The sequence below is a fragment of the Moschus berezovskii genome, chromosome 12 (assembly GCF_049115385.1).
Source record: "Moschus berezovskii isolate FMDL1 chromosome 12, NW_MosBer_1.0, whole genome shotgun sequence".
Classification (NCBI taxonomy): Eukaryota; Metazoa; Chordata; class Mammalia; order Artiodactyla; family Moschidae; genus Moschus; species Moschus berezovskii.
In genome coordinates this window covers 59503901-59531822 of record NC_142471.1, presented here as the reverse complement: position 1 = coordinate 59531822, position 27922 = coordinate 59503901, and the positions used below count along the sequence as shown (strand labels likewise).

Here is a 27922-nt window from a genome sequence, read left to right as displayed (position 1 = left end):
TGGTGACTGTAGCCTTGAAATTAAAAGACACTTGCTCCTTGGAAGAAAAACTATGACAAACCTAGACAGTGTATTAAAAAGCAGAGACATTACCACCCAAAAAAGCTATGGTTTTTCCAGTAGTCATGTATGGATTTGAGAGTTGGACCATAAAGAAGGTTGAGCACAAAAGAATTGATGCTTTCAAACTGTGGTGTTGGAGAAGACTCTTGAGAGTCCCTTGGACTGCAGTGAGATCAAACCAGTCAATCTTAAAGGAAGTCGGTCCTGAATATTCATTGGAAGGACTGATGCTGAAGCTCCAATACTTTGGCCACCTGATATGAAGATCCGACTCATTGAAAAAGACCCTGATGATGGGATAGATTGAAGGCAGGAGAAGGGGATGACAGAGGACGAGATGGTTGGATGGTATCACTGACTCAATGAACATGAGTTTGAGCAAGCTCTGGGAGATGGTGAAGGACAGGGAAGCCTGGCGTGCTGTAGTCCATGAGGTTGCAAAAAGTCAGACACGACTGAGCGACTGGACTGAACTGAATTTCTCCCCACGGTTTATTCTGAAATATCAATATATAGAAAAATTCAAATAACACTAATGCATCGTTTCACAGATAATCCAAGGTGAGCTCTTTTATGACTACTTCCTAGGCTAAGAATCAGATGAAAACCAGTCCAACAACAAGGGAGGTATAACTGAGAAATTACAAAGGGAAATATGTCAGGAGTGCTGATGGATGGGGTTGAGGAGTTGGAGTGCAGGATTATTCTGAGCTATTATGCTTAAAACAGTATCTACTTTAGTCTTTTCTCCCCTCATCTTTCTCTTTCCCTTCATGGCTTTACCCCAGCTAAAATGTGATAACAATGTATTTTCCACAACATTCTCTACAGAGGTCCCTATCCATTAAAAGAACTGAGGAAGAGGATGGCCTTCCCCGCTTCTCTTTGGCACTTGCAGAATTTTGCCACCTTCTGTCTGAATTTTATCATTTGAAGCTTAAGAAATCAAAATTGCTGTTGCCTGTTTTCTTCTCTAACTCCCCACAGGGATATTTTTACTTCTTGAATTTCTGTCCTCAAATAGGGTGAGTGTTATCTTGCTGAAGGGCTGTTCAAGTAAAGGTGAGCAGCAGGCATGGAATTAAAAGTGAAGATGCAGAACTGATGTAAGGTCAGGTCCCAGCAGTGAATGAGGGTGTCTCTTCATGCTGTAGTGTTCCCTGTAACACCTTCTATTGCTCTTCCTTCACAGAATTCACAAAAGGGTCGTCTTAGATGTTCAGCAGTTTATGTTGGCTCACTGTAGATTGTAGACTTGAAGGCAGGCTGGAAAACAGGGTCTCTGCTTATAATTTTTTGAGCTTTTTGAACGCATCTCTCCCTTTTACATATGTGTGTACACATATAGACACGCACCCTGTGGAGACATTTTGGATAGACCATTTAATTATGAAGTGGTTTTAGTGATCTAAAATAAAAGTAAAAGTTTCTCTTTGGTTTTGGAATACTGTTTTCTCAGTGGTCATTCTTAATCATTCTTCATTTGTTAATATGGATTTGATTTGAGTATTCATTGAGAGTGGGGAAATAAGAAGCTTGTTGAAAATGAAAGTAAAACTGCAAGATTGATTGTTGTTCATCGTATTAATAAATCAAGTAAATGTATTTTTGTCATAAAATGCATAGTTCCCAAGTTAAGATTTTTATTCTGAAGTTCTGTAGTTAGGTTACCATAGGATTTGGAGGGTATCTGATGTCTGTATTTATTAAGAAAATCTTCTAGTTTACTGATGTGGAGAACTCTGAGGAAGTTTCCTCACAAGAAAATAGTTAAACTTGGGTGGGATGGGTGATCATTTTGCAGTAAGTGGGAATGTGTTGAGATTAGTATGTGTGCAATGGTGAAAAGTTGAAAATTGAGTCTTATGTATGGTTTTCTGTTTAGTGATTTGAGGGTGTATTTAGCTTTTCATAAATACGGCTTATTTAAGTGGCTGTAATAACCTCAGATATGCAGATGACACTACCCTTATGGCAGAAAGTGAAGAGGAACTCAAAAGTCTCTTGATGAAAGTGAAAGAGGAGAGTGAAAAGGTTGGCTTGAAGCTCAACATTCAGAAAACAAAGATCATGGCATCTGGTCCCATCACTTCATGGGAAATGGATGGAAAAACAGTGGAAACAGTGTCAGACTTTATTTTTTTGGGCTCCAAAATCACTGCAGATGCTGATTGCAGCCATGAAATTAAAAGATGCTTACTCCTTGGAAGGAAAGTTATGACCAACCTTGATAGTATTTTAAAAAGCAGAGACATTACTTTGCCAACCAAGGTCCGTCTAGTCAAGGCAATGGTTTTTCCCGTGGTCATGTATGGATGTGAGAGTTGGATTGTGAAGAAAGCTGATTGCCGAAGAATCGATGCTTTTGAACTGTGGTGTTGGAGAAGACTCTTGAGAGTCCCTTATACTGCAAGGAGATCCAACCAGTCCATTCTAGAGGAGATCAATCCTGGATGTTCATTGGAGGGACTGATGCTAAAGCTGAAGCTGCAATACTTTGGCCACCTCATGCGACGAGTTGACTCACTGGAAAAGACTCTGATGCTGGGAAAGGTTGGGGGCGGGAGGAGAAGGGGACGACAGAGAATGAGATGGCTGGATGGCATCACCGACTCTGTGGACTTGAGCTTGAGTGTACTCCGGGAGTTGGTGATGGACAGGGAGGCCTGGCGTGCTGTGGTTCATGGGGTCGCGGAGAGTCGGACACGACTGAGCGACTGAACTGAACTGAATTCTGAAGTTTAAATGTTGCCATTGAAGGGAATCAAAATGGCCCAATGTAATTCACAACGTAATTCACTCTGTACTGGGCAAACTTGGGGTACGTCAACTAACTTGTCACATTATAATCAGCTCTAGACTGGGGGGTTAACCCTGGCCTTTGGACTTTAAATTGGTGTTTTCCTGAGCTCTAAGACTGATAGGGCTTTCCTGGTGATTCAGTCGATGAAGTATCCACCTGCAATGCAGGAAACCGGTGTTTGATTCTTGGGTCAGGAAGATCCTCTCGAGAAGGAAATGGCAATCCACTCTAGTACTCTTGCATGGGAAATCGCATGGCCAGAGGAGCCTGGCAGGCGACGGTCCAGTGGGGTTGCCAAAGGGTCAGACATGACTTAGTGACTAAACTACCAAGACTGAAAGAAAAGTAGTAGAGATGGCCACGTTTGTTTTGTTTCTTCCTTAAAATCCACTCATTTCTACTCTAAATTGTCAGGAGTTGGGTACAAAACAAGAAAATAATAAGGATTCTACAGTCTGAAAATTTAGATGATGTTTCCAGCCTTTTTATAAGACTCAGAAACCTCAGTGAAACTGATACTGTATACCTGTTGTCTAATTTAACGTTACATACTCCTACTCTGTAGCAGGAACTTTAGTGCCCATGTGATCTGCTCTTTCACTTTTCAGAAAAAGGTAGATTGCTACAAGTGTGAATTGCAATTTAGATAATTTAAATCACCAGACAGAACAACCTATATATGAGTACCTTTTTCTGACTGTTCCTGTTACACCTCCTCATATGACTTATTGCATTTTACAACTCTTAATTCATTGACTTTGTTAACGCCACATACAGAGACTACCAGGGAAACCAGTTGATCATACAAAACCAGATTTCCTAAACTTGCTGAGCCAGCACCATCTTGACAGTCTCATGAATATCTTAAAAGTGGGGGAGTTAGTATACATAAGTAAATTTTGGAGGCTGAGGTTAGTTCAATAACCTCAGTTATGTGTGTGACACTACCCTTATGGCAGAAAGCGAAAAATAACTGGAGAGTCTCTTGATGAAAGTGGAAGAGAAGAGTGAAAAAGTTGTCTTAAAACTCAACATTCAGAAAACTTAAGATCATGGTATCTGGTCCCATCACTTCACGGCAAATAGATGGGGAAACAATGGAAACAGTGAGAGACTTTATTTTTGGGGGCTCCAAAATCACTGCAGATAGTGACTACAGCCATGAAGTTAAAAGACACTTGCTTCTTGGAAGAAAAGCTATAACCAACCTAGACAGCATATTAAAAAACAGAGACATTACTTTGCCAACAAAGGTCCGTCTAGTCAAGACTATGGTTTTTCCAGTGGTCATATATGGATATGAGAGTTGGACTATAAAGAAAACTGAGTGCCGAAGAATTGATGCTTTTGAACTGTGTTGTTGGAGAAGACTCTTGAGAGTCCCTTGGACTGCAAGGAGATCCAACTAGTCTATCCTAAAGGAAATCGGTCCTGAATATTCATTGGAAGGACTGATGTTGAAGCTGTAACTCCAGTACTTTGGCCACCTGATCAAAAGAACTGACTGCTTGGAAAAGACCCTGATGCTGGGAAAGATTGAAGGTGAGAGGAGAAGGGGACGACAGAGGATGAGATGGTTGGATGGCATCACCGACTCAATGGACATGAGTTTGAGTAAGCTCCAGGAGTTGTTGATGGAAGGGAAGCCTGGCGTGCTGCAGTCCATGGGGTCGCAAAGAGTAGGACATGACTGAGTGACTGAACTGACTAACTGAGGTTAGTAATAGGGTGGTTTTAGGTCAGAAATTAGCATAGTTTGGGCAGGGGTTGGTTAAATTTGTAAACTAGCCTAATTTCTGGAATAGTCAGTGATCTTAACTTTGGGATATAGGAATTCAAGCTGAGTTGTCATTAAATCTGTCTGTAGCTGCACTGCCCAAAGAAATGGACTGCAAGGCAAAAAGGATAATTTTCAATTTTCTAGTGTCATATTTAAAAAGTAAAAAAAAAACAAGTGACATTAATTTTAGTAATATATTGTTTTTAACCTGCTGTATCCAAAATATCATTTTAACATGTAACCAATATAAGAATTACTAATGATATATTTTACATTGTTCTTTTTATACTATGTTGCAAAATCTAGGATGTGCTTTTACACCTACAACACATCTCAATTTGTTCTAGCAACATTTCAGTCACTCTATAGACTCATGCGGTTACCATAGAGGCTACCATAGTGGACATTGCAAATATATAGTCTTAGAACAAATAGGTCTGAGTGAACTGATATTTAAAGCAGTTTTGTCTTAGTTTGTGCTTTATGTCACGATTTGGCACAGTGTATCTGTACTACAAATCATAGTATAGTTTTTTTTCCCCCCAGGGCACCTGATTGTTTTTCTTTCTCTTTTTTATTTTTTAAATTATGAAAATATGATAACACATTTACAGGAGACTTGGAAAATACAGAACAAAACTGCATTTAGTTCCACTGCATATTAGAATTTTTTAGTAGATAAATTAAAAATTTTATATCGTTTTATAGCTTGTGATTTCTATTTTATTTCTTTTATGCATAAATCTATGGTTTCCATTAGCATGCCATCATTAAAACAACATATAGAGAAATACAGTATGTAATTTACAAAGAAAATATAGGAGGTTTTTAATGTGCTTGAGACTGTCTACTAGGCTAAATCTTTGTTTCCATCAGGTAGAATGTTTCATCAGATTTTCTAAAGCTAGTGAGTATTCTGAACAACAAATATTTCCCAGAAATGACTAAATGCATATATTGTACTGACACTGTTTCTATTAATTTTATGTGGTGCTTTCTTTATAGTTGACAGAAACATTTTACATGCGTTCTTGTTATCACTGAAAATATTCGTAGATGTTATCTTTGAGCTTTTATGTTTACATTTTGAATGAAATAGTTTTCATATAGGATAGATAAGTTGTAAACAAAATTATAAAATTATTCAAATGAAAAGTAGTTTTGGAAGCACTGTATATCTTGAAGTTTTGTTCATGTCTACGACTTCTTCAGGTAACTACAGATTGTTCAGTAGTTTAGGTATTAGTCAAAGAGTGTGTGTATGTGAGGGGAGAACTGTATGTGGGTATGTGTATATTTCCCTCCTTTCTTTTGATCTCCAACAGTTTCCCTGTCTTCTATTATTTCAAAATAATTACTGTAGGTTTTTCATGTGCCATATATATATGGGGGGGGCGGCTTCCCAGATGACACTGGTGGTAAAGAACCCACCTGCTAATGCAGGAGACATAACAGAGTCAGATTCAACCCCTGGGTCACGGAAGATTCCCTGGAGGAGGACATGGCAAGCCACTCCAGTATTCTTACCTGGAGGATCCCAGGGACAGAGGAGCCTGGGGGACTACAGTCCATAGGGTCGCAAAGAGTCGGACACTGCCGAAGTGACAGCACACATGCATGCATATAGAGAGAGATGTATGTGTGTGTATTCAGTTCCACTTGAATGCAATTTATTTGCCACTTGCCTCTTTGATAATTCCATAGTTTGCAGCCTATAAATCATGCCTTACTTTTACCTGAGTTCATCATTACTTCATGAAAAAGGAATTAAGGTTCATTCTGAAATGCCATACCATGCTATATGACACCTTTACTTCCCTAGGTGATGACAGAGATGAGTAATATTCATTTGTTTATTTCACATTTGCTTGGTGCTACACTCGGTTGCATAGTCTACTAAGTGCTTTGCCGATATCTTCATAGCATCCATGTTATCCTCATTTTTCATGTGAGGAAACTGATTCACAGGGAGGTTAAGTAGCTTGCCATTTCTATTGAAATGTGAGTGCTTTTCAATGTGCTGTGATTTACAAATTTTTACTTTTGCCTATCTACAGAGCAGCAAAGTGTTATTCTGGCTGCCATTGGTCATCCCAATGAAAAGACTGATTTTCTTTCTTTTTGGCCCTGCCTCAGGCTTGTGAGATCTTAGTTTCTTGACCAGGGATTGAACCTAGGCCATGGCAGTGAAAGTGTTGAGTCCTAACCACTGAACCCCCAGGGAATTCCCAAGACTGATTATCTTTTGTATATGGTTGTACGAATAGTGAGTTCTTTCTGCTTTTACCTTTTTCATTCTTCTTGGCTTTTCTTTCTTTTTTCCTTTCTCAACTTGTGCCTTGAAATCCATCTTTTGAGTCTTTCCTTTTGGAATACTGTACATAGCTCATAGTCTCGTTGAATGAGGATAATCAGAACAGCCAGTCCACTTGCTTGTTCTTTCTTCTGTCTCCAGAAGCTATATTATATTCTAGTGACAGTAGAGTTCATGGAAAGAATAATGTCTATGTATTTATACACAAACATGTATTTGTGGTTGTGTATTTATGTCCACATGTAAATTTTTTTACATTGGTATCTCCGTTTTTAGGCTGTCAAATTCTCACAAGATTTTGGGAATAAATTTTTGTGAATTGAGTCAGTTTCAGTTCAGTTCAGTTGCTCAGTCGTGTCTCCCTCTTTCAGCAACACAAGAGAAGACTCTACACATGAGTCAGTTTAAGACTCTCCAAATGTCTTCACCTTAAAACAAGGTCCTACGTTACTTTTAAAAAGCAAGTTAAGTGAAAAATTTTCACTTAAAAGTAAACACTTCCCTCAAAGTAGTGTTTGAAACGCAAGATGAAGTAAAACATAAGGGTTTTTTCAGTCATCTAATAGATGTGGGAAAGATTTAAAATTATAGACAGAAAAAAAACCACTTTAGAGTTATTCATATTTTTTGCTTTCTCTTGTTCCTGTAGGATTCAGCTTAATGAATAAGAAACAATAATATAAAAAGGTACAACTCTTTTTCATACAAATACCCCTCCACACCAGGAATGATAGAAAAATAATAGATAATAACAAATGAAAATTATTAACTAGGAGTGATTACCCACCTAGACACAGAAGAGCACATGGTTTTAAAACTTACAATTGCCTGGGTTTGACTCCTATCTGATGTCTTTTTGCCTCAGTTTCTAATAAAATGAGATAATAGTATTTATCTCCATAGACTGTTTCTCTTATGAGAAAAAAATGAGATGAAACATGTAAAGTGCTTAAAACAGTACTGGGCACATAGCCAGTGTTGATCAGTTCTGCAAGTATTTAATTCCAGGAGTTTTTGTTAGTTCTGTTGCTAGTTTAATAAGACGACAGCGTTCTGGGATACGCTGAAATGGAATTGGGTGTGCTGAGTAAGTCTCAAAAGAACACCCTAATGAAGTTCAGATGAGCTGAGGTGTGGGAAAATGCTTTCAGAGATGTAAAGTACTCTGTAAATAAAAGGTAACAGGAGGAAATCAGATTACTTGTTGCTTTAGGATGCTAGTGAATAAATATTTGCAGATCTGACTTAACAGATAAAGGTAATACTCTCCTCCAGATGCCCAAAGTTGAATACCAGGGAAAAGATTTAAGGCCACAAAAAAATAGTCCTTAAATTTGGACTCTTTTGTGGTAGAATATTATTCTGAAGTTGGGCACATTCACACACAAATTAACCTGATACTGTGCTGGAGAAATGGTCTCCTAAGCTATATCCTTAATGTTAATAGTATTTACAAATGGGTCTTATCTGTTTATAGCCTATATTTCCTTTGAAAAATCTCTTTGGGTCCTTCCAGATTTCTTGAGGAAGTTGGACCCAGGTGTCTGTGCAAGTCTCTGTGCCTCTGGCCTTCTTTTTCTGGAAACATTTTTGATGTCTCTGTTGTTTGTGCTCCCATAATTCCAGCACGTAGCTCTATCATTGTGCTTACCTCATTATATGGTAATTATCTGTAAGTGAGACAGCTGGCTTCTTATGGACAGGCTGTGCCTCTCTTAACTTCTTAATCTTTAATGCTTGACATATTAAAGTTTTTAATAAATGTATGTGGAATAAATGAAGAAAAACAGCCCTCAGCACACTTGGCAAAATCTTGTTAGCACTAACATTTAAAGCTGTTCTTCTAAAAAACATTCTGTGATGTAGATATTTTGGAAATTCTGACTGAACTTCCCTTAATCTAAATTATTGCATTTTCCTGTATCATCTCTAAAGTACCTTAGAGTAGCATTACAAGAATGATACGGGCTTCATTTTGAAATAAATTTTTTTTAACCTTCCAAATACCAAATATTTTAATAAATGTAGATGCTTTGCATTTTGGATACTTTAACAAGTTCACGTTAAATGTGATAACATTTAAAGGGAAGATTAGGCTGAGGATTTACGGATGTTCTTTTCTTCCTGGAATTCTTACATAACAAATAATTTCTTGTGTGTGGTTAGCCTTCTCCAAGGATACCTGATTTGTATTGAGAACCGAATTTAAGATTTAGTTTCCTCATCTGTAAAATAGAGATTATAATATCTACCTCATAGGAAAATTGTAAAGATTAAATAACCCAAGTAAAGTACTGAGCACAGGGTCTGGCACATATTAATTATCCATTATATAGTAGCTGTGACCTAATAAATTCTATAAGACTTGTAATGAAAACCAGTATACCTATCCGTTTCCCTCTCTCTCGAGATAGATTGGAAGCTATTTTTGTAAATCAGCATTGTTTTATGTCAGAGCCAGTGGGGGTGTAAGCCTGTTCAAATTCAAAAAGAAGACATTTTTAAAAATGGTTAAGACAGAGCTTTTAACTATACTTATCCTATTATATTTGTTGTTAATCTGTTTTTATTATCGGTCTCATCTGGTCTCGGTTGAGATTGTACAGCAAACTGGAGAAGCAGGGTTTTGGGGGATTTGTTTTTCCTCCTTCCATTAGAACAGAGGGGTTTGGAAACAGAAAACATAATGCGCTTCTCTTCCTCTGGTTCTAGTCCATCAATGTGGGGTGAATTTTCTTGGTACTCATCAGGTTCCCTGCTTAAAAATAAACACACAGCCCATTGCTGACATCTCCAGTGGTGGTTGGGGAGTGACATCAAAAAGCTAGAGTCCGTAGCTGTTAATCTACATGGACGCTGGGCATGGCATCATCTGTTGGTTTCTGAAGGGGAGAAGAACCCTAAACAGGTGCTAGCCCAAACTGGCAGAGTTGTTGCTTTATTGTTTTCATTGCCATAGGACTATTTGCTTTAAAGCAGCTGTATTTTGCTGACCAGTTTTTAAATACAGGGATCAAAGGATAACAAGGGGCCAGAGCAGAAGCAGTCACGTCGTGGCCCCTGTCAGATTCTGGTGAATCTGCGAATTCTGCTGTCACTTCACCTAACCGTTGGAGCCAAACAATTGAACAGCAGCAGAGCATGTTTTGGTGTTTATGAATGTAGATATATTTTATGGCCTCGTAGTGCTTTTAGGTAGATGCTGGAGCATATCATTCTTAAAAGGTTGTAAATGGAATAAGCTGGGTCTCGAAAGTCATGGTACTGTCATTATAAGACTGGAATCTCTGGGATTAAAAAAGAAAAAAAATTGGTCAGAAACAATAGGAGACATGAAAAAGTGCTGTTTGTGGCTAATATGGTTAGCAATTGCTTGAGGGTTTCCGGAGGAACATTAAAGACATCTTTATAAACAGAAATGAAGGGACTTCCCTAGCAGTCCAGTGGTCAAGACTCCACGCTTCCACTGCAGTGGGCATGGGTTTGATTTGATCCCTTGTCGGGGAACTAAGATCGTACATGCCACGAAGTACAGCCAAAAAATGAAGTAGAAATGACACATACTGTGACAATGGGTGGCATTAGTTATATGACTGGCAGTAGGGTTGCCTTTTGAATTTCACTACTGTGTGATTTAGATTTAATTACCTGGATCCTTCAGTGGCTCCTGAATGGAACATACTTTGCCTTCTTCAGTCACAGCTCAAGAAGTTGTTAGGACTTATATGCTGTGACTAAACTAGATGATTTTCAGGCAGTATCATAATTCCTATTTAAATCATAGGAAAGCTTTTTTCTTTTTTTAAATAATAGTTTTATTGAGATATAATTCATAAACCAAGAAATTCATTCACCCTTTGAGTATATTTACTAAATTGTGTGTCAGTCATTCTGTCTAATTTTAGAACATTTTTGGCATTGCCAAAAGAAACCTGTACCCATGAGCAGTCACTCCCCATTTCCCTCCTGACTCTCCTAGCCCTAGGCTATAACCAGTCTACTTTTCTATCTCTGGATAATTTGCCTGATTTGGACGCCTTCATAATTGGAATTATACAACATGTGATTCTTAGTGACTGGCTTCTTTCACTCAACATAGTATTTTTAAGGTTCGCCAATGTTAGAGAACATCAGTATTTTATTTTTTTGTTGCTGAATAATATTCCACTTGGTGGGTATTTGCGTAGTTTCCAGTTTTTGGAAATTGTAAGTAAAGTTGTTTGTTACAAAGTTTTGTGAGCATTTATGTACAGATTTTTGTATGGACATGTGTTTTTTTTCCCAAATTGTTTTTCCAAAGTGGCAGTACCATTTTGCATTCCCACCAGCAATTTATGAGAGTTCTTCCAAGTCCTAGTCAGCATTTGGAATTGTCAGGATGTTTTGTTTGTTTGTTTGGGGTTTAGCCTCTCTAATAGGTAGGTATTTGTTAGTTTTAAATGAAAATCTTGCAGTATGAAGCCATCGGGAGGATGATTTAAATGTAAAGCAATCATTTACTGAATGCCTGTTATATTCCAGGCCCTCTACTGGGTGGTGAAAATATGGAGAAATAAGGTATATCTCTGCTCCCGTGGAAGTTACAGTTTATTGAGGATAACAGGCATTAGTGTTGATTATCTGGAGTTAAGATTTTGGGTCAGGAACACCAGTAGAATCCAACAATACCTGGAAATGGTCAGTTTTGTGGATGGATTCTGACATTTATGGTCAGTAACAAGAAAACGACATAGAGAGTATATGTACCTTTGCATAATATTCTAAGATAGGTTTCGGTTGTGAAGGTCAAGCTCCCCTTACGTTGTCATGTCCTAATAATCAGCTACTTGGGATAATATTCTGCCGCCTAACAGTTTTGGGACAACACCAGCTAGTCACATATGCACAATAACCAGGAAAAGGGGAACTTTAATTTTCGGAGTTCCTTGGACCCTGCTCTTCTGACCTCTCTAGTAACCACTTTCCCTTTCTGTGTCCTTTCTAGGTCTGACTTTCTGCCTTTTACCTACCACACTGCTAAACTGTATAATCACTCCTTTAAAAAGTGCTTATGTACTTAGCTCTGAGCTGTTTACCACAGTCAGAAGTGGTAGCAATAGGCATTTGTACTTTTTGTCCAGTTGACCCCGTCAGTATTTACCCAGCTAGATCTGGCCTCAAAGTGAATGTCATTTATGGTGACTAACATTCTAAGAGCCATGTTTCCCTGTGTCTGATAAACTGGGCCTCTTACCGCATCTTGTGGCAAACCAGTGAGGAGAGCTATGCAGGAAGACTTGGGGTGACAGGGAACAGGACGAGATGAGGTGAAACTCCTGGGTTGTCCCGCAAGTTGTCATGCTCATCTCATTTTTTTAGCATCTCTCAGAGCAGGTCAAACTATCCTTTTGCTGTTATACAGCAAGGAAAAAATATGATCTGATGAAAAGTTTGAGTGGTTGGAATTAGTCATCCTTATGAAGAAAAGGATGAGAAAGCTTTGATTTCTTTATGTACGGCTGTGTTGCAGGTTCTTGAGAATTTCTTGCATGGAGAATTGATTTGACAATAATGTTAAAGAATATTAAAATTCATAGCAGGTGCTGGGATCAATTATTTTTTTCTGAAGATAGGAAAGTGAGAGAGATCTCAACTTTGTAAGGACTTCAGGTTGGATAAAAGGTGCATCTGCTTGCTATTGAGTGACTGGGGGAGAGTCTACAATCACGTTTTCAAGAGGGCTACAAATATGATAATCTCATTTGGGATGGTTAAAATTGACTGAAGGACTTGATACCTACTGAAGATGAGATGAAAATCTACATTTGAAAAGTTATTTTTTTTTTCTCTTCCCCATAGATTAGTGACATTGATTTTCCTTTATGTGAGAAAGGTTTTAATCTTTGGGCAAATGTTTATCAAGCAGCTTGGTACTATAGTAAAGTTCAGTTTGATACAGGGACCTCATGCTTTTGATACGGTCTGACAAATAACAGCAGTATTAGTTTAGAACGATAAATTCCTAGACTTCTACTTTGTGATAAATAGAAGTTTTATATTACTACTCATCTAATTGTTTCCTGTCCCTATCTAATATTTGTTATGAAATGTTCTGTTTGTTCTTTCTGGTACTCTTAAGCATATTCTATGCTTGAGATTACTACATGCTGATCTTCAGCATGTATTGCCTCTTGGATTTTTACTCAGGGCTGTCAGATTCCATAGATCCTTATGTTTCATTAGTAGTGGTGACCTTCATAGAAACCAGGGGTCAGGAAACCATTGTACTAAAGTAGCCAAGATCCATCTAGTCAAAGCTGTGGTTTTTCTAGTAGTCATGTATGGACCATAAAGAAGGTTGAGAGCAAAAGAATTGATGCTTTCAAACTGTGGTGCTAGAGAAGACTCTTGAAAGTCCCTTGGACTGCAGGGAGATCAAACCAGTCCATCCTAAAGGAAATCAGTCCTGAATATTCATTGGAAGGACTGATGCTGAAGCTCCAATACTTTGGCCACCTGATGTGAAGAACTGACTCCTTGGAAAAGACCCTGATGCTGGGAAAGATTGAAGGCAGGAGAAGGGGACGACAGAGGATGAGATGGTTGGATGGCATCACCATCATCATCAATGGACATGAATTTGAGCAAGCTCTGGGAGTTGGTGATGGACAGGGAAGCCTGGTGTGCTGCAGTCCGTGGGGTCACAAAGAGCTGGACGTGACTGAGCGACTAAACTGAACTGAGACAAAGTATGGAAGAAATGCAATTAAAGGACCAGAACAGAAATTTTGAGAAACTGGGGGATAGGGAAAAGAATCTCAAAATCAGAAATTATTTTATAGACTGTACACTGGGATGATCACTTGATTCTTTTAACATGCTCACTATGCATTTACCTTGTAGGAGGTATGTGTGTATAGTTGGGTAGGGGAGAGGCAAGAACAGATGTTAAAAGGGACCTATCTCAGAAGCCACCTGATAACGAAGAGCCAACTCATTAGAAAAGACCCCGATGCTGGGATAGATTGAAGGCAGGAGGAGAAGGGGATGACAGAGAATGAGATAGTTGGATGGCATCACCAACTCAATGGACATGAGTTTGAGCAAGCTCTGGGAGATGGTGAAGGACAGGGAAGCCTGGTGTGCTGCAGTCCATGGGATCGCAAAGAGTCGGACATGACTGAGCAACTAAACAACATCTCAAGCACAATATTGATCAAAGAAAGCAAATAGCAAGATAGCATGCATATTTTCACATTTAACAAAAAATAGCAAAATAATATGTTTTCTATATATGTGTGTGTGTGTATTTTTAAAAATCTGAAAGAAGATATGCCAGATGTATGTAGTGGTCTTAGAGAGTTTATAAAAGGCAAGAGGATTGGCAGTTTTTGCTTTCTCTGTAATATATTGTGTGTGTGTGTGTTTGAGAAGAATATATTCATATTTTAATTATGTAATTAAATATCCATTTAAAAATAGGTAAAGCAATGCCAAAGAATGCTCAAACTACCGCACAATTGCACTCATCTCACACGCTAGTAAAGTCATGCTCAAAATTCTCCAAGCCAGGCTTCAGCAGTATGTAAACCGTGAACTCCCAGATGTTCAAGCAGGTTTTAGAAAAGGCAGAGGCACCAGAGATCAAATTGCCAACATCTGCTGGATCATGGAGAAAGCAAGAGAGTTTCAGAAAAACATCTATTTCTGCTTCATTGACTATGCCAAAGCCTTTGACTGTGTGGATCACAACAAACTGTGGAACATTCTGAAGGAGATGGGAATCCCAGACCACCTGACCTGCCTCTTGAGAAACCTGTATGCAGGTCAGGAAGCAACAGTTAGAACTGTACATGGAACAACAGACTGGTTCCAAATAGGAAAAGGTGTACATCAAGGTTGTATATTGTCATCTTGCTTATTTAACTTATATGCAGAGTACATCATGAGGAACGCTGGGCTGGAAGAAGCACAAGCTGGAATCAAGATTGCTGGGAGAAATATCAGTAACCTCAGATATGCAGATGACACCACCCTTATGGCAGAAAGTGAAGGGGAACTCAAAAGCCTCTTGATGAAAGTGAAAGAGGAGAGTGAAAAGGTTGGCTTGAAGCTCAACATTCAGAAAACAAAGATCATGGCATCTGGTCCCATCACTTCATGGGAAATAGATGGAAAAACAGTGGAAACAGTGTCAGACTTTTATTTTTTGGGCTCCAAAATCACTGCAGATGCTGATTGCAGCCATGAAATTAAAAGACGCTTGCTCCTTGGAAGGAAAGTTATGACCAACCTTGATAGTATATTGAAAAGCAGAGACATTACTTTGCCAACCAAGGTCCGTCTAGTCAAGGCAATGGTTTTTCCCATGGTCATGTATGGATGTGAGAGTTGGACTGTGAAGAAAGCTGATCGCCGAAGAATTAATGCTTTTGAACTGTGGTGTTGGAGAAGACTCTTGAGAGTCCCTTATACTGCAAGGAGATCCAACCAGTCCATTCTAAAGGGGGTCAATCCTGGATGTTCATTGGAGGGACTGATGCTGAAGCTGAAACTGCAATACTTTGGCCACCTCATGCGACGAGTTGACTCACTGGAAAAGACTCTGATGCTGGGAAATGTTGGGGGCGGGAGGAGAAGGGGACAACGGAGAATGAGATGGCTGGATGGCATCAACGACTCTGTGGACATGAGTTTGAGTGAACTCCTGGAGTTGGTGATGGACAGGGAGGCCTGGCGTGCTGTGATTCATGGGGTCATGGAGAGTCGGACACGACTGAGCGACTGAACTGAACTGAACTGAACTGAAAGCATATTCATTACCCTTAAACAATGTTTATAGTATAGGGCAGGGAATTGAGATAGTTTCAAATAATGTAAACTGATCAGATAATAAAAGCAACGTGGTAGAAATTCAGAAATGGCTAGTTTTGTGGGTTCTTGCTTATGGGTTGAATGCCCTTAACCTTGAAATATTTTATCCTACGTATGTTGGAGCCCTGTGATAAATAGAAACACCTCCTTCAGGAATTCCTCCTCTTTCTCTGATATCATTTCACAACCCCATTTATCCTTTGGTAGCCCTTTCAGACACCTGTCCTCCTTTTGATTTTTGATCTTGTCTCTGCCCCATTGCTCCCAGCCAAGCTCCCGTTGTTCACGGGACTCATGGCAACTGATCAGTGTAGAGCACTGAAGCATTACTGGTGTGAACTTGAAAGTCACATATCTGGGTTCACATCCTGATTTCTGACCAGCTTTGTGACTTTGAATAGTTATATAACCGTGATTAATTTTATCATGTGGTTCCAGAGCTGCTTTTTTTTTTTTCTTTTCCAAATGCTCTCTTGTTCCCTTGCAGCTTTGACTTTGTATCTGTAGGAGAGGAAATGTCTGGGGATAAGCCAGAAAGGTTTGGAAAGGGTCCTGGATTTCTCTCCCAAAAAAAAAAGCAAGTAAATGAAACAGGGCTGGTAGAGGCTTACCTGAGGTTGTCCTGGAGGGTAGATCAAACTTCCTCTTGAATTTAACTAGTTGTCAGTAGAACCAGGGTCATTGACCAAGGACAAGTAAGGGTTAGGTTGCCTGTGTGGGAGAGTGGGATCAAAGAGTCCTCTCTGTGATTGTGTCAGGATTAGGTTGAGGTGGGTGTTTGTGAAAAAGATTTAAGGTGGAAGGAGTAGGAGGAAGTCAGGGAAGCAGTACAGGGAGTCCTGGTTCTGCTTGTAACCTTGAGCCAGCTACTTCTGTCTCCAAAATTTAATTGCTTAATTTATAAAATGGGGTAAAAGCTACCTACCTCACAGAGTTGTGAGGGAATACATTTAGCATTTTTAGAACAGTGTCAGGCACATATTAAGTACTTGGTAAGTGTATTAACATTAAGTCAAGCTAGGGGAAGAAGGAAAGCAGGGCTAATGAACTGTATAGTGAGGGTGGGCTGCCTCTGTGTACATATAACTGATACCATCTGTCCTTCCTTATCTCTGGAGAAGAGAGTCAGTAATGGGAAACATTATTTATACATGTACTAATACATCCTGATATGTTTGCTTATTAAAAATAAACTTTAAAAGGTGTTTTCCTTATTTGTTATTCCCTATACCTGGAAACAGAACTAATGGGAAAAAAAGACTTTATGAGATTATTTGCCATTTGTCACCTCTGGTGTTAAATGATAAATTGTGGCCTGATTTTCTGTGTGCATAATTTCTGATGAATTTCAATTAAGATTTTTTAGTTTTTCTATCTTTTTTGTTCCTGGTTAATCAGTTAATTCAGCAATGTTTACTACTTATAAAACTAAGAAGGGTGAATTGTATGTAAATATAAATCGATGAGGCATAGATAGAATTAATTTTAGTGAGAAAGTAAGTCTCTCAGCACTTATTGACATTTGTTCAGTTAAGAAGAAATTAACTGTGCATTTCACTTGTTTCATCTGTTGAGCACTAATATTCCAATATTAGTACAGATTTCAGTATTAGTACAACAAGGTACAGATGCCTCATGGTACTTTGCCATCTAGTACTGAAAACAGCCATAAAAAGAGAATTCTTTTCACTGCCATTTTATAAATGTAGATGATCAAGGCTTAGATCAGAATGACATGCCAGCAAGTGGCAGAGCCAGAATTTGAAAATCAGATGTCTGATTTCAAAGTCTGTCCTTTTAAAAACTAGGCCACCAACTGCTTCTCTCACCCACAATCAATTAGGAGACTACAAAGCTGACCCTTGTCAAAGTGACCCAGCTTGTTTATTTCTTGCTGCTGTCTAGTCTCTCCCCTCAATTTACTGTCCCATTTTAGTGATCAGATTCATGGGTATAAAGGCTTAGCTTGAAGAATCATCCAGTCTGGTGGCTCTCAAATCTAGCCAGTCATAAGAATCACCAGGACATTAATTTCTTTTCTTAAAACAATTGTTTATTTTTGGTCGCTCTGTGTCTTTGTTGCTGTGCATGGGCTTTCTCTAGTTGTGGCGAGTGGGGGCTACTCTTTATTGTGGTACCTGGGCTTCTCATTGTGGTGGCTTCCCTTGTGGAGCTCAGATTCTAGCACACAGGCTTCAGTAGTTGTCCACTGAACTCAGTAGTTAATGGCTCACAGTCTCTGGAGTGCAAGGTCAGTAGTTGTGGCGCATGGCTTAGTTGCTCTGTGGCATGTGGAATATTCCCGGACCGGAGATCAAACCCATGCTCCCTGCATTGGCAGGCAGATTCTTATCCACTGTACCCACCAGCAAAGTCCCATTCATTTCTTTTTAAATTATAATTAAGTTGCTTTTAGCCAGAGCCCAGGAACCTGCATTTTAACCATTCTACATGTGATTTTAACTATCTGACAGGTTGGGAACAATTTCAGATACGTGAATCCTTCTTCAAATGTCTGCTGCAGTTTTCCTGACAGGCAGTCATCTAATATCTGATAGCCCTTTGACAGAAACTCACTGCCACCTTGCCAGGAAGGTCATTTCATTGGTAATTAGATGCAGTGCTGTGCTTCCATAGAACTTTCGTTTACCATCCCATATAGCTTAGATCAACTTCTTTGGACCTATTTTTATACTTCTTAAGTATTAGTTTGGAGGTCAGATCCAGGTTTGAATCTTCTCTGAACCTTACCTTCCTTGTGTAAAATGAATATGTTATCTACCTTGAAGGATCATATGAAGAATTAAATTAAAAACAAAACAAAACACTGTCCTAGCTGGAAAGATTCTAAAATGCCTTCAAACAGCTATTTTTTTTTTTAATAGTTCCTTCACCTCATCAGCTGTTTTAGAAGTAGTCCCACATCTGCAGGGGTCTAGTTAGAAGTGTGGGTACATATAATAGAGGGCTTTTAGGCACAATCCAGAAATAGTCTGTCCTTTGACTACTCCTCAGCATACTTTTTTACTTCATGTTTTGGGCAAAGAACATGATACTTATTATTTTGGGTACAGAGAAGCTTACATTTCTGAAAATTAAGCTTTGCTCCATAAATAATTGGAGTTTCTTTCCACTGATAACTTGAACCCAAAGCAAAACAAGTAATCGGCAGCAAGATTCTAAAGGCAAAAGAAGGGACCTTCTTAAATTATATAGGGACCAAAATGGAGAACCAAAGAAAGTATTTCATGTCTCTTTCTTATCCATTAGTGCACAAGTAACTGCTGAGTGTTAAAAAGGAAAAAAATGGAGTGTAGGCAGAAAAGGGTGGGAGGGCAGCAGTAAAGAAATAAATGTTGGACTTCCCTGTCGGCTCTGTGATAAAGAATCAGCTTGTCAATGCAGAAGACACTGGTTTGATCTCTGATTTGGGAAGATCTCCACTATGATCTACCTCTTACTGGAGAAACCAAGCCCGTCCACCACAACTGTTGAGGTCCTGTACTCTGGTGCCTGGGAGCTGCAAGTACTGAGCTCATATGCCACAGCTACTGAAGCCTGAGTGCCCTAGAGCCCGTCCTTCTCAAGAGAAGCCACTACAGTAAGCCTATGCACTGCAGCTAGAGAGTAGCCCCCACTCTCTGCAACTAGAGAAGAGCCCATGCAGCAGCAAAGACCTAGCACAGCCAAAAATGAATAAGTAAATAAAATTATTAAAAAGCAAAGAAATGATGCATGCTAGCTCTTTGACAAATACAATGTGAGTAAAATGAAAACTTATGTCACCCTAATCTTCCCAGGTAAGATCCCATTTTTCCAGTGAGAATACTGAAGACATCAAGAATAAATGAAAATCAAAAAATGGGCCAAAGAACTAAACAGACATTTCTCCAAAGAAGACATAAAGATGGCTAACAAACACATGAAAAAATGCTCAACATCCTTCATAATCAGAGAAATGCAAATCAAAACCACAATGAATACCATTTCACACCAGTCAGAATGGCTGCTATCCAAAAGTCTACATGCAATAAATGCTGGAGAGGGTGTGGAGAAAAGGGAACCCTCTTACACTGTTGGTGGGAATTCAAACTAGTACAGCCACTATGGAGAACAGTGTGGAGATTCCTCAAAAAACTGGAAATAGAACTGCCATATGATCCAGCAATCGCACTCCTGGGCATACACACCGAGGAAACCAGAATTGAAAGAGACACATGTACTCCAATGTTCATCGCAGCACTGTTTATAATAGCGAGGACATGGAAGCAACCTAGATGTCCATCTGCAGATGAATGGATAAGAAAGCTTTGGTACATATACACAATGGAGTATTACTCAGCCATTAAAAAGAATGCATTTGAATCAGTTCTAATGAGGTGGATGAAACTGGAGCCTATTATACAGAGTGAAGTAAGCCAGAAAGAAAAACACCAATACAGTATACTAACGCATATATATGGAATTTAGAAAGTTGCAAATGATAACCCTGTATACGAGACAGCAAAAGAGACACAGATGTATAGAACAGTCTTTGGGACTCTGTGGGAGAGGGTGAGGGTGGGATGATTTGGGAGAATGGCATTGAAACATGTATGTTGTCATATGTGAAACGAATCACCAGTTCAGGGTCGATGCATGTTACAGGATGCTTGGGGCTGGTGTGTGGGGATGACCCAGAGGGAGGATAAAGGGAGGAGGGAGGTGGGAGGGGGGTTCAGGAAGGGAACTCGTGTACACCCGGGGCGGATTCATGTCAATGTATGGCAAAACCAACCAATATAATATTGTAAAATAATTAGCCTCCATTAAAAAAAAAAAGAATAAATGAAGACAAGCCTAATTGCTGGTTAAATGACAGGTCCAGATTTAAGACACAATTTTATAGAATGTGATTTGAAAAAGAACTATACACACACAAATATATGTCTGTTTTTTTTCTTGACTGCAGCACATGGCATGGGGGATCTTAGTTTCCCTGCCAGGGATTGAACCCATTTCTCCTGCATTGTAAGCACAGAGTCTTAACCACTGGACTACTAGGGAAGCCCCTAGTAATTCTTTAAGAAATATATGTAACTTTGTTTTCATTGTACTGTTCACATTCCTTTGTTAAAACACCTGTCATACTCTTATTTTAACTGGTTATGTCTCCCTCTACTAATTACTTGCAAACGGACTAGGTTATAACATTCATCTCTGAATCACCAGGACCTAGCCCTCAGCTTGGGCATTAAAGGTTTGTAAGAACGAAATTTCTCTCTGAAGCATCTGAAAATATCTGTGCCCTCTACCTCATGTGTGAATTTAAAAAGACATCTGTGCCCTTCTTAATGTGTGAGTTAAAAACAAGTATTGGATTGTAAGGGATAGTATAAATTATCTAGTTCAATCCTCTCATTTGTATAAAGAAAGAAATTTCAGGCTCAGACTGGAGAGGTAGATAATGATGTCCAGAAGCCCCTCCTTGATTGTGGTTGTTCTAGCACTTTTGCTTCTGGTTCTCAGTTTAGGGCTCTTCTTGGGTCCTGCAGCCAAACTTATTGCATTCATTCATTCATTCAGTAACCCTCTGGGTTCCCACTTTATCCTCAGTGCTGAGGAAATGCCACCTTCCTTTCCGCCTCCATGGATAGGTATATGGCCACACTTTCCAGAAACCAGAAGGAAACAGCTTCCCAAGATTTTGAGACTTAAGCTGGAAAATGATGACTGTAGCTGAGGTTTTTACCTAATGTATCCCTTTTTGCTCGTCTAGGCAGTCATTTTGTTATTCTGTTGCTCAAAGGGGAGGATAAGTGATCATTTGCAAAGCTGGATAAACTCTTCAGGACCCTGAAAATAATCTCTCATTGCTGTAGTTTGATTTGGTGTGGTTGTTGAGGTTTATGACTGTATTGCTTTTCTTTTAACAAAAGCAAACTAAGTCTGTTCTATAGTATTAAGTTAGGCCAGGAACCACACTTCCTTTTAGGCTCATACTACTAAAAATAATTTGTAGATGATGGTCTCCCATGGGCTGAAATGAAACACAGTAGAACAGTTTTTTTCTTCATTTAGTTTGTGTTAGCTCTCTGTTTTCAAAATGTTGTTGAATCTAACATCATGAAAGCATACAACCTTGGGTTAAAGGATTTTTCATGTAGTGTTTTTCAAAAAGTAGTTTTAGTACTTTGGATACATTTTAAGTTTTATAAAGTATATCTAATGTATGGAACTTAGTAATAATTATTAAAGATGCCCAATACAATTAATTACATTGAAACTATAGCCTTGTTTTGATTTTTCAGGGAAATGTTTCCATTTGTAGACTGAGCTCTCTTCCTGTCTTTCTCTAGGGAAAAAAATCTATTCATTTGACTAGAACATTGATTTGATAGTAGAGGCAAAGGTTGAAGGGTAGAAGGCAAAGTCGACTCACTTGACTCTTTTTTGAATTTACTTTTTTTAGTTCATTTGAGAGAAAATCGGTCTGAAGTAGTGGGGCATATACATTAAAGAATTATTAGGGGAAAGGGTACAATTTAATTAATTGTGAAAACATATTAAACTTCATGTTGTCAAGTCATTATTCTTAATGAAAAGAATGACTGTGTTATTAAACTACCTTGAGTTTTGATTCATGTCATTAATCCATGGCAAGAAGCCAATGATATGGTTATTAATTTTATGAAGTAATTTTACGTATTATTTTGTTTTCATTTTTAGGACCGGAGTAGGCCCTATGACACTTTTAACTTGCACTCGTTGGAGAACTCCTTAATGGATATGATAAGGACAGATCATGAGCCTCTGAAAGGTAAACACTACCCTCCCAGTGGCCCACCAATGAGTTTCGCTGATATAATGTGGAGGAATCATTTTGCAGGTTAGGAATATTCATATGTCCATTCCTTGCTTGGTGTTTTAAACAAAAATTGGCTTTTTATTAATTGTGTTTTGTTTTTCTTTCTTTTTGTTTGTTTGTTTGTTTGCTTCTGTAAAGCATTGTGGAATGTATTTAAAGTTGATTTTTTTTTTAAACCTGGGTTCAGCTACCTACCATAATCACGATTGACTGCTTTAATCATAATGTCTGGCAGAAGCATGTGTTGGGTAGCTGAGGTCGTGGTTTATAGCATGAGACCAGAAGCCAAGTTTTCTGGGCTTTGTGTATTTGAAATCCTTGGCGGAACCTGGATTAATTCATTTAAATCCAAGTCTACTACAAGGAAGTATGAGATTTAATCTCCAAAGGCTTTGTCAGAAAACTTTGTAGAAAAGCGTTTTATTAAAATACAATCACTTTCCTAGGGTAGGAAGTATCACTGCACAGACTTTAAGAGCAGGTAGTGACACTTTGCATTCTCTAAGGCTAAACACAGGGAAAATGTTTTGAGTTAAGTATAAGGCATATAGTCCCAAGGTCAGCAATATTAGGATTTCCTATTTTTAGAGCCCATATAAATTCAGGAGAAGGGGTGATACTACATTCATGATTACAGATAGTTCTTATTATGGATTATAGGAATTCTTGGGGGCATTATGATATTGTAAAATACTAAAATGGAATTTTTCTGTGGAAATAGCCATTGTACTTGGGTTGAGAGCCTAACTATCTGGAAACCGGAAGAATTAGCCACAGGAACACTGATCTTGTATGAACCCTTATGTCCTCTAGAATTGTGAGGAATCTGATCCCCTCTGGTTCTCTGCAGGCTCTTATGTAGGATATGACTGACTGGGAATGTGATAGTCATTTCCTCACGCCACACCAAAAACCTATTTCATCATTTTCTTGTCACATTCATGATTTTCTGCTGCTTTCCTCAATTTCTAGTGAAAAGAAAGTAGTTAACAGGCTGTGAAGAAAATAAAAGATTTTGAGAAAAGCTATATTTTAAGGCCTTCAGAAGTAGGAAAAAAACTGCCTCTCATTTTGCCATTGTTATATTTAGTCACTGTTACCACATCTTTCTTCAGTAAAGATTAGGTACATGGTAATTTCACTTAGAAGTGAGAATGGTGTTAAAAAAAAACACACACATAATATTCACAGACTGTTTTGTGTTTTTAGTGTCTTCTAAGGCTACATTTGTCATCCTTCTCTACCAGGAACAGCTGTAAGCCCACCCTATTATTCTAAAGAAGTCAGTTCTTGTTCTTTATGCATGTCTGTCTTATCTTGGTCTGTATTCTTCTAGCAATAAAAGATTATGAAAGGATGTTAGATTATGGTCTATAAAATAATTTTCTAGAGTTTTTGTGAATATTGATTAAGCAGGAGCTGTCGTGCTCTGTTGAGAGTAGCGCTGCTAAAGTGCACGGAGGATACCTTACTGTGGGACAAGGTAAATACCTTATTCCACTTGTGGTGGCCCCCCCCTTTTTAAAAAAATTTTTAATTGGAGAGTAATTGTTTTACAATGTTGTGTTGGTTTCTGCTATACATCATTGTGAATCAGTCATAACTACACATACATATATATATATAGCCCCTCTCTCTTAAATCTCCCTCCCCCCGGCCCCAACCCTGGGGCCCTTTTTTCTTATCTGTCCAGCTACCTCTGCATAAATTTCTCCAGTACACTTGCAAATGTGAGGTTTCATCTGTAAAAGGCTTTTGAATTGTACTTTAAGTTACAATATGACCTAAGAAGTTGGAAAGCACTTAATATGTGCATTTTGACAGTCTCAATATGGTTACAACTTCACAATTCATACAACTCAGTGATTTCCTATGAATGAACTACTTCCCATGGTCAGTTATATCACCATGTTATTGTCCCCTAGTTAGGGTGTTTGAACTTCCTGCTTCCATTTTCCAACTGGGAGACTTTTACATTTGGTTATAGCACCATATGTTTGATCCTTATTATTTCTAAAAACATAATTATGATGCCAGCATTTTAAGGGAAAGATTTTCAGTAATTTTTTACTTTAAAAATGGAGCACATTATAATAACTAAAAGAAATTTAAAAATAAAAAAAACATTGTGATGGTGTATCTTTTTTCCCCTGCATAATGAACACTATTTTTATCTGGTCTTTATAATTTATTGATAGACCTTAACTTTGGACTCTTGGGTTGCTTCTAGCTTTTTCTCCATTATGGGTAATGCTGCCATGGACGAGTTCTTGCACGTAGCTTTTTTTTTAAGGTAAATTCGTAGAGAGGGTCTCTGGGTCAAAAGATGGAAATATCTAGATGAATCAAGCTTTAAGAGAAAGGTGATAGGCTAGGGTACCTATCATGTGGCTTCTGTATGAGTCTGTCCAAAAACACTGCTCCTTATCTATCCTTTTCTTCCTCTTGCCATTAATGTTCTCTTTTACTTGAAGACTATTTTGAGGGTCTCTAAATTCAAGTTAGAGTCGTTGGTTTTTTGTGTGCTTTTTCTAGATTTCGGTTTTCTTTAGAAAATAATACACTCTCTCTCATTGTAAGAAATTCAAATGGTATGTAAAAAAGACAAAAGAAAAGTGAAAAAACACCTGAACCTTACTACCTAGAGATAACAAAGATTATTATTTTTATTAACATTTTTTCAGACACTTTATATTCTCTCTATAGGATATGAAATTTCAACCCAGCCTTTCTGATTTTGCAGTCATTCAAACCTGAGTTTGAATTCTGGTTCTGCCTTTAGTTGGCTATTGATCTAGATAGATTAGTTAGCCTCTTTAAAGCCTTAGTGTCTTCATCATTAAAATAAAGCACCTATTTCATAAAGTGAAGGAGAGATAAAGACCACAGCAGTGGTAGTGGTGTGCCTCTGCCTGACCTAGGTAATAAAGTAAACCTTTTTATCCCTACAGTATTTACTCCTTCCAGCTAGGCTGCAGCTAAATGTTGAAGGCTTTCAAATGCAGGCTGTCAAAATTGTGTCTTTGCCATAGATACAAGTAGTGATTACTGAAGGATAAGCATTCTGTCATTATAAAAAACTACCTAAAGGAGAAAGAAAAACAATCCTCCTAAGTTTTATTGGCTTTCCAAAATTTTTTATCTGAATAGTGTAAAAAAATGTAATTAAGTAGGATATCACATTCTTGCAAAATGAAAGTACTTCATGATGTACATAAAGTAAACATGATGAAAATAAGTTCACAGTGATATTTCATTGTATAAATGTTTTCAATAAGAAATCCTTTTATTCAACTTTTCTCTTAATTCGGTGGGTGGGGGGAAGGATGAGTGAGACCTTAGTAGGAAGAGTTATCTTCTGTCCTCTTTTCTAGTGGACCTAGGGAATGCTAACTCTTCTCCTGACTATGAGAATTAGCAGGATTTCTGGCATCAAGAGAGTTATGATTAGAGGTAAGGGAAAGGTTCATCCTTGTACCCTCCTGAGTTGCTACCAATGATGAGGCTTTACCTAGCCACTGGGGGAACCCCTCTGAAAACTCAGGGACATTAGGTTTGATTGTTCATACCCTCTCTTGGGATTTTTATTCAAAGAGGACTAAGCGATGTGAGAGAAGAATAATAGGGAAAAACCAACAACTGTGCACTGGGCAGGGTAGGTGATGTTATGAAGTCACCTCAGCCTGGCTGGAGTAGCACAAGCAGACACCTTGGCAAGAAAACAGGAAGGAATCACCTTCCTCTCATCCCATTTAGTCTGCATGTTATGACAGAGGAGTAAGCTTGGCTGGATATTTGGGGGTAGTACCTGATGAAACATTTTGCATTACACAGCCTTACAGAAAATTGGCTCCATTTCTGAAATGTTGAGGTCACCTTGTTTTAGAAAAAGTGCACCTTCATGACGTTTAGTTGATTCAGAAAAGTATACGGTCTCTTTGCTTACTGGAATTACTGCTCCAGTTCTGTTTTTGTACTACCTCCCTTTGGCCCATATCAGTCCGTCTTGTATAAAAGTTAGCTGATTGCAGAAACTGTTAGGGCACAGGCTCTAAGTTAGCAAGAAGTGATTGTTTTTGTTCTACACAAAAGGGAAGACAATACATAGAAGTTGAGTGATCTTTTTTTTTCTTAAGTAGGTAACTCCCATTAATTTGTCCAGTGATCCTTTTAGTATAGCACTATAATCACCTGAGAGTAAGAAAAAGATTAAGGGTACTTAATCCTGGGTGTACTTCTGGAAATTTCTGGCTTTAATTGTTCTAGAGTGCAGCCTGAAATGAAGAAATGTAGGCACAAAGGAATTGATAACATACCAAAAATTATTCACTACTGGTATGCAAAGAAACTAGGATTTGACCTCAGGTTGACCCTCATTTCTTTTGCTTTGTGGTTCTTTGAAACATATTTTTAGTGTTATTGTGCCATACTTATATAAATTTCCCTTAAAAGGGATTTGAAGCACCATTTTATTGTATTCTAATGCATTATTTTATCTCATAGATACTTTTTCTGAGACACTGTCTCTTCAACTTTATCGGGAAAATTGGTAGGAAATAGAATCCAGTGGAATGTGCATTGTCTTATAATGTTTTCTAGAACACAGCACTCACATTTCTGTTATATAAAGGTCTCAAAAGGACTTGACTGTTTAGAACATACGGGAATGATTAGAGCAAGATACAGCAGTTGTTCCCTATTTCATAACAATATTCTAGAAGTGAAGAGGTGACTTTCATAATCAATTACGAATTAACAAAAATTCCAGTTTTTACTTTGGACTTATAGAAGTATATGTTTAGTTTGACTCTGAAACTCTAAATAACAATAGAGACAGTTTTTTATAACTAGCATCTTAAATATGAATATGAACTGAGCTTATAAGACTATGAGTTTTACAGTCTGAATAGATGTATTCTCCAACCCTGTTCTCCAACCTTGCTCCCTTCCTCTCCCACCCCCATTTATCAGGCCTTATGCAGTGGGGAAAGTGGGACACAGTCTCAGATTTCCACAGCATCATTTAACTCAGTAAAACCAAGTATGCCTTCTAGTTTTCGAAACCTTATATTTTACACTATACTTAAAAGATAGCTAGCTGACAAGAACAATTTAAAAATAGCAGACCATGGACAGGTGACAAAATGTCACGCTGGCAGCACCAGACTGCATTAACAAAAATCACCAGATGTCACACACTTGATTCTATTTTCACAGCTGATTAAACAGCAGTATTTGTTGGACAAAGGGAAGAAAAAAGAA

General features: G+C 38.3%; 1 protein-coding gene across 6 annotated transcripts in view; it reads left to right on the top strand.

The window, feature by feature from the left end:
- CPEB3 (cytoplasmic polyadenylation element binding protein 3) overlaps positions 1 to 27922 on the top strand; it is a 201638-nt gene that overhangs the window by 63667 nt on the left and 110049 nt on the right. For 5 of the 6 annotated variants that reach the window (XM_055425083.2, XM_055425088.2, XM_055425087.2 and 2 more), the window contains one exon: positions 22522 to 22681. In XM_055425083.2, coding sequence (XP_055281058.2) covers positions 22522 to 22681 — 160 coding nt within the window. The remainder of the gene's footprint in view (positions 1 to 22521; positions 22682 to 27922) is intronic. The other variant, XM_055425084.2, reaches the window with a different exon arrangement.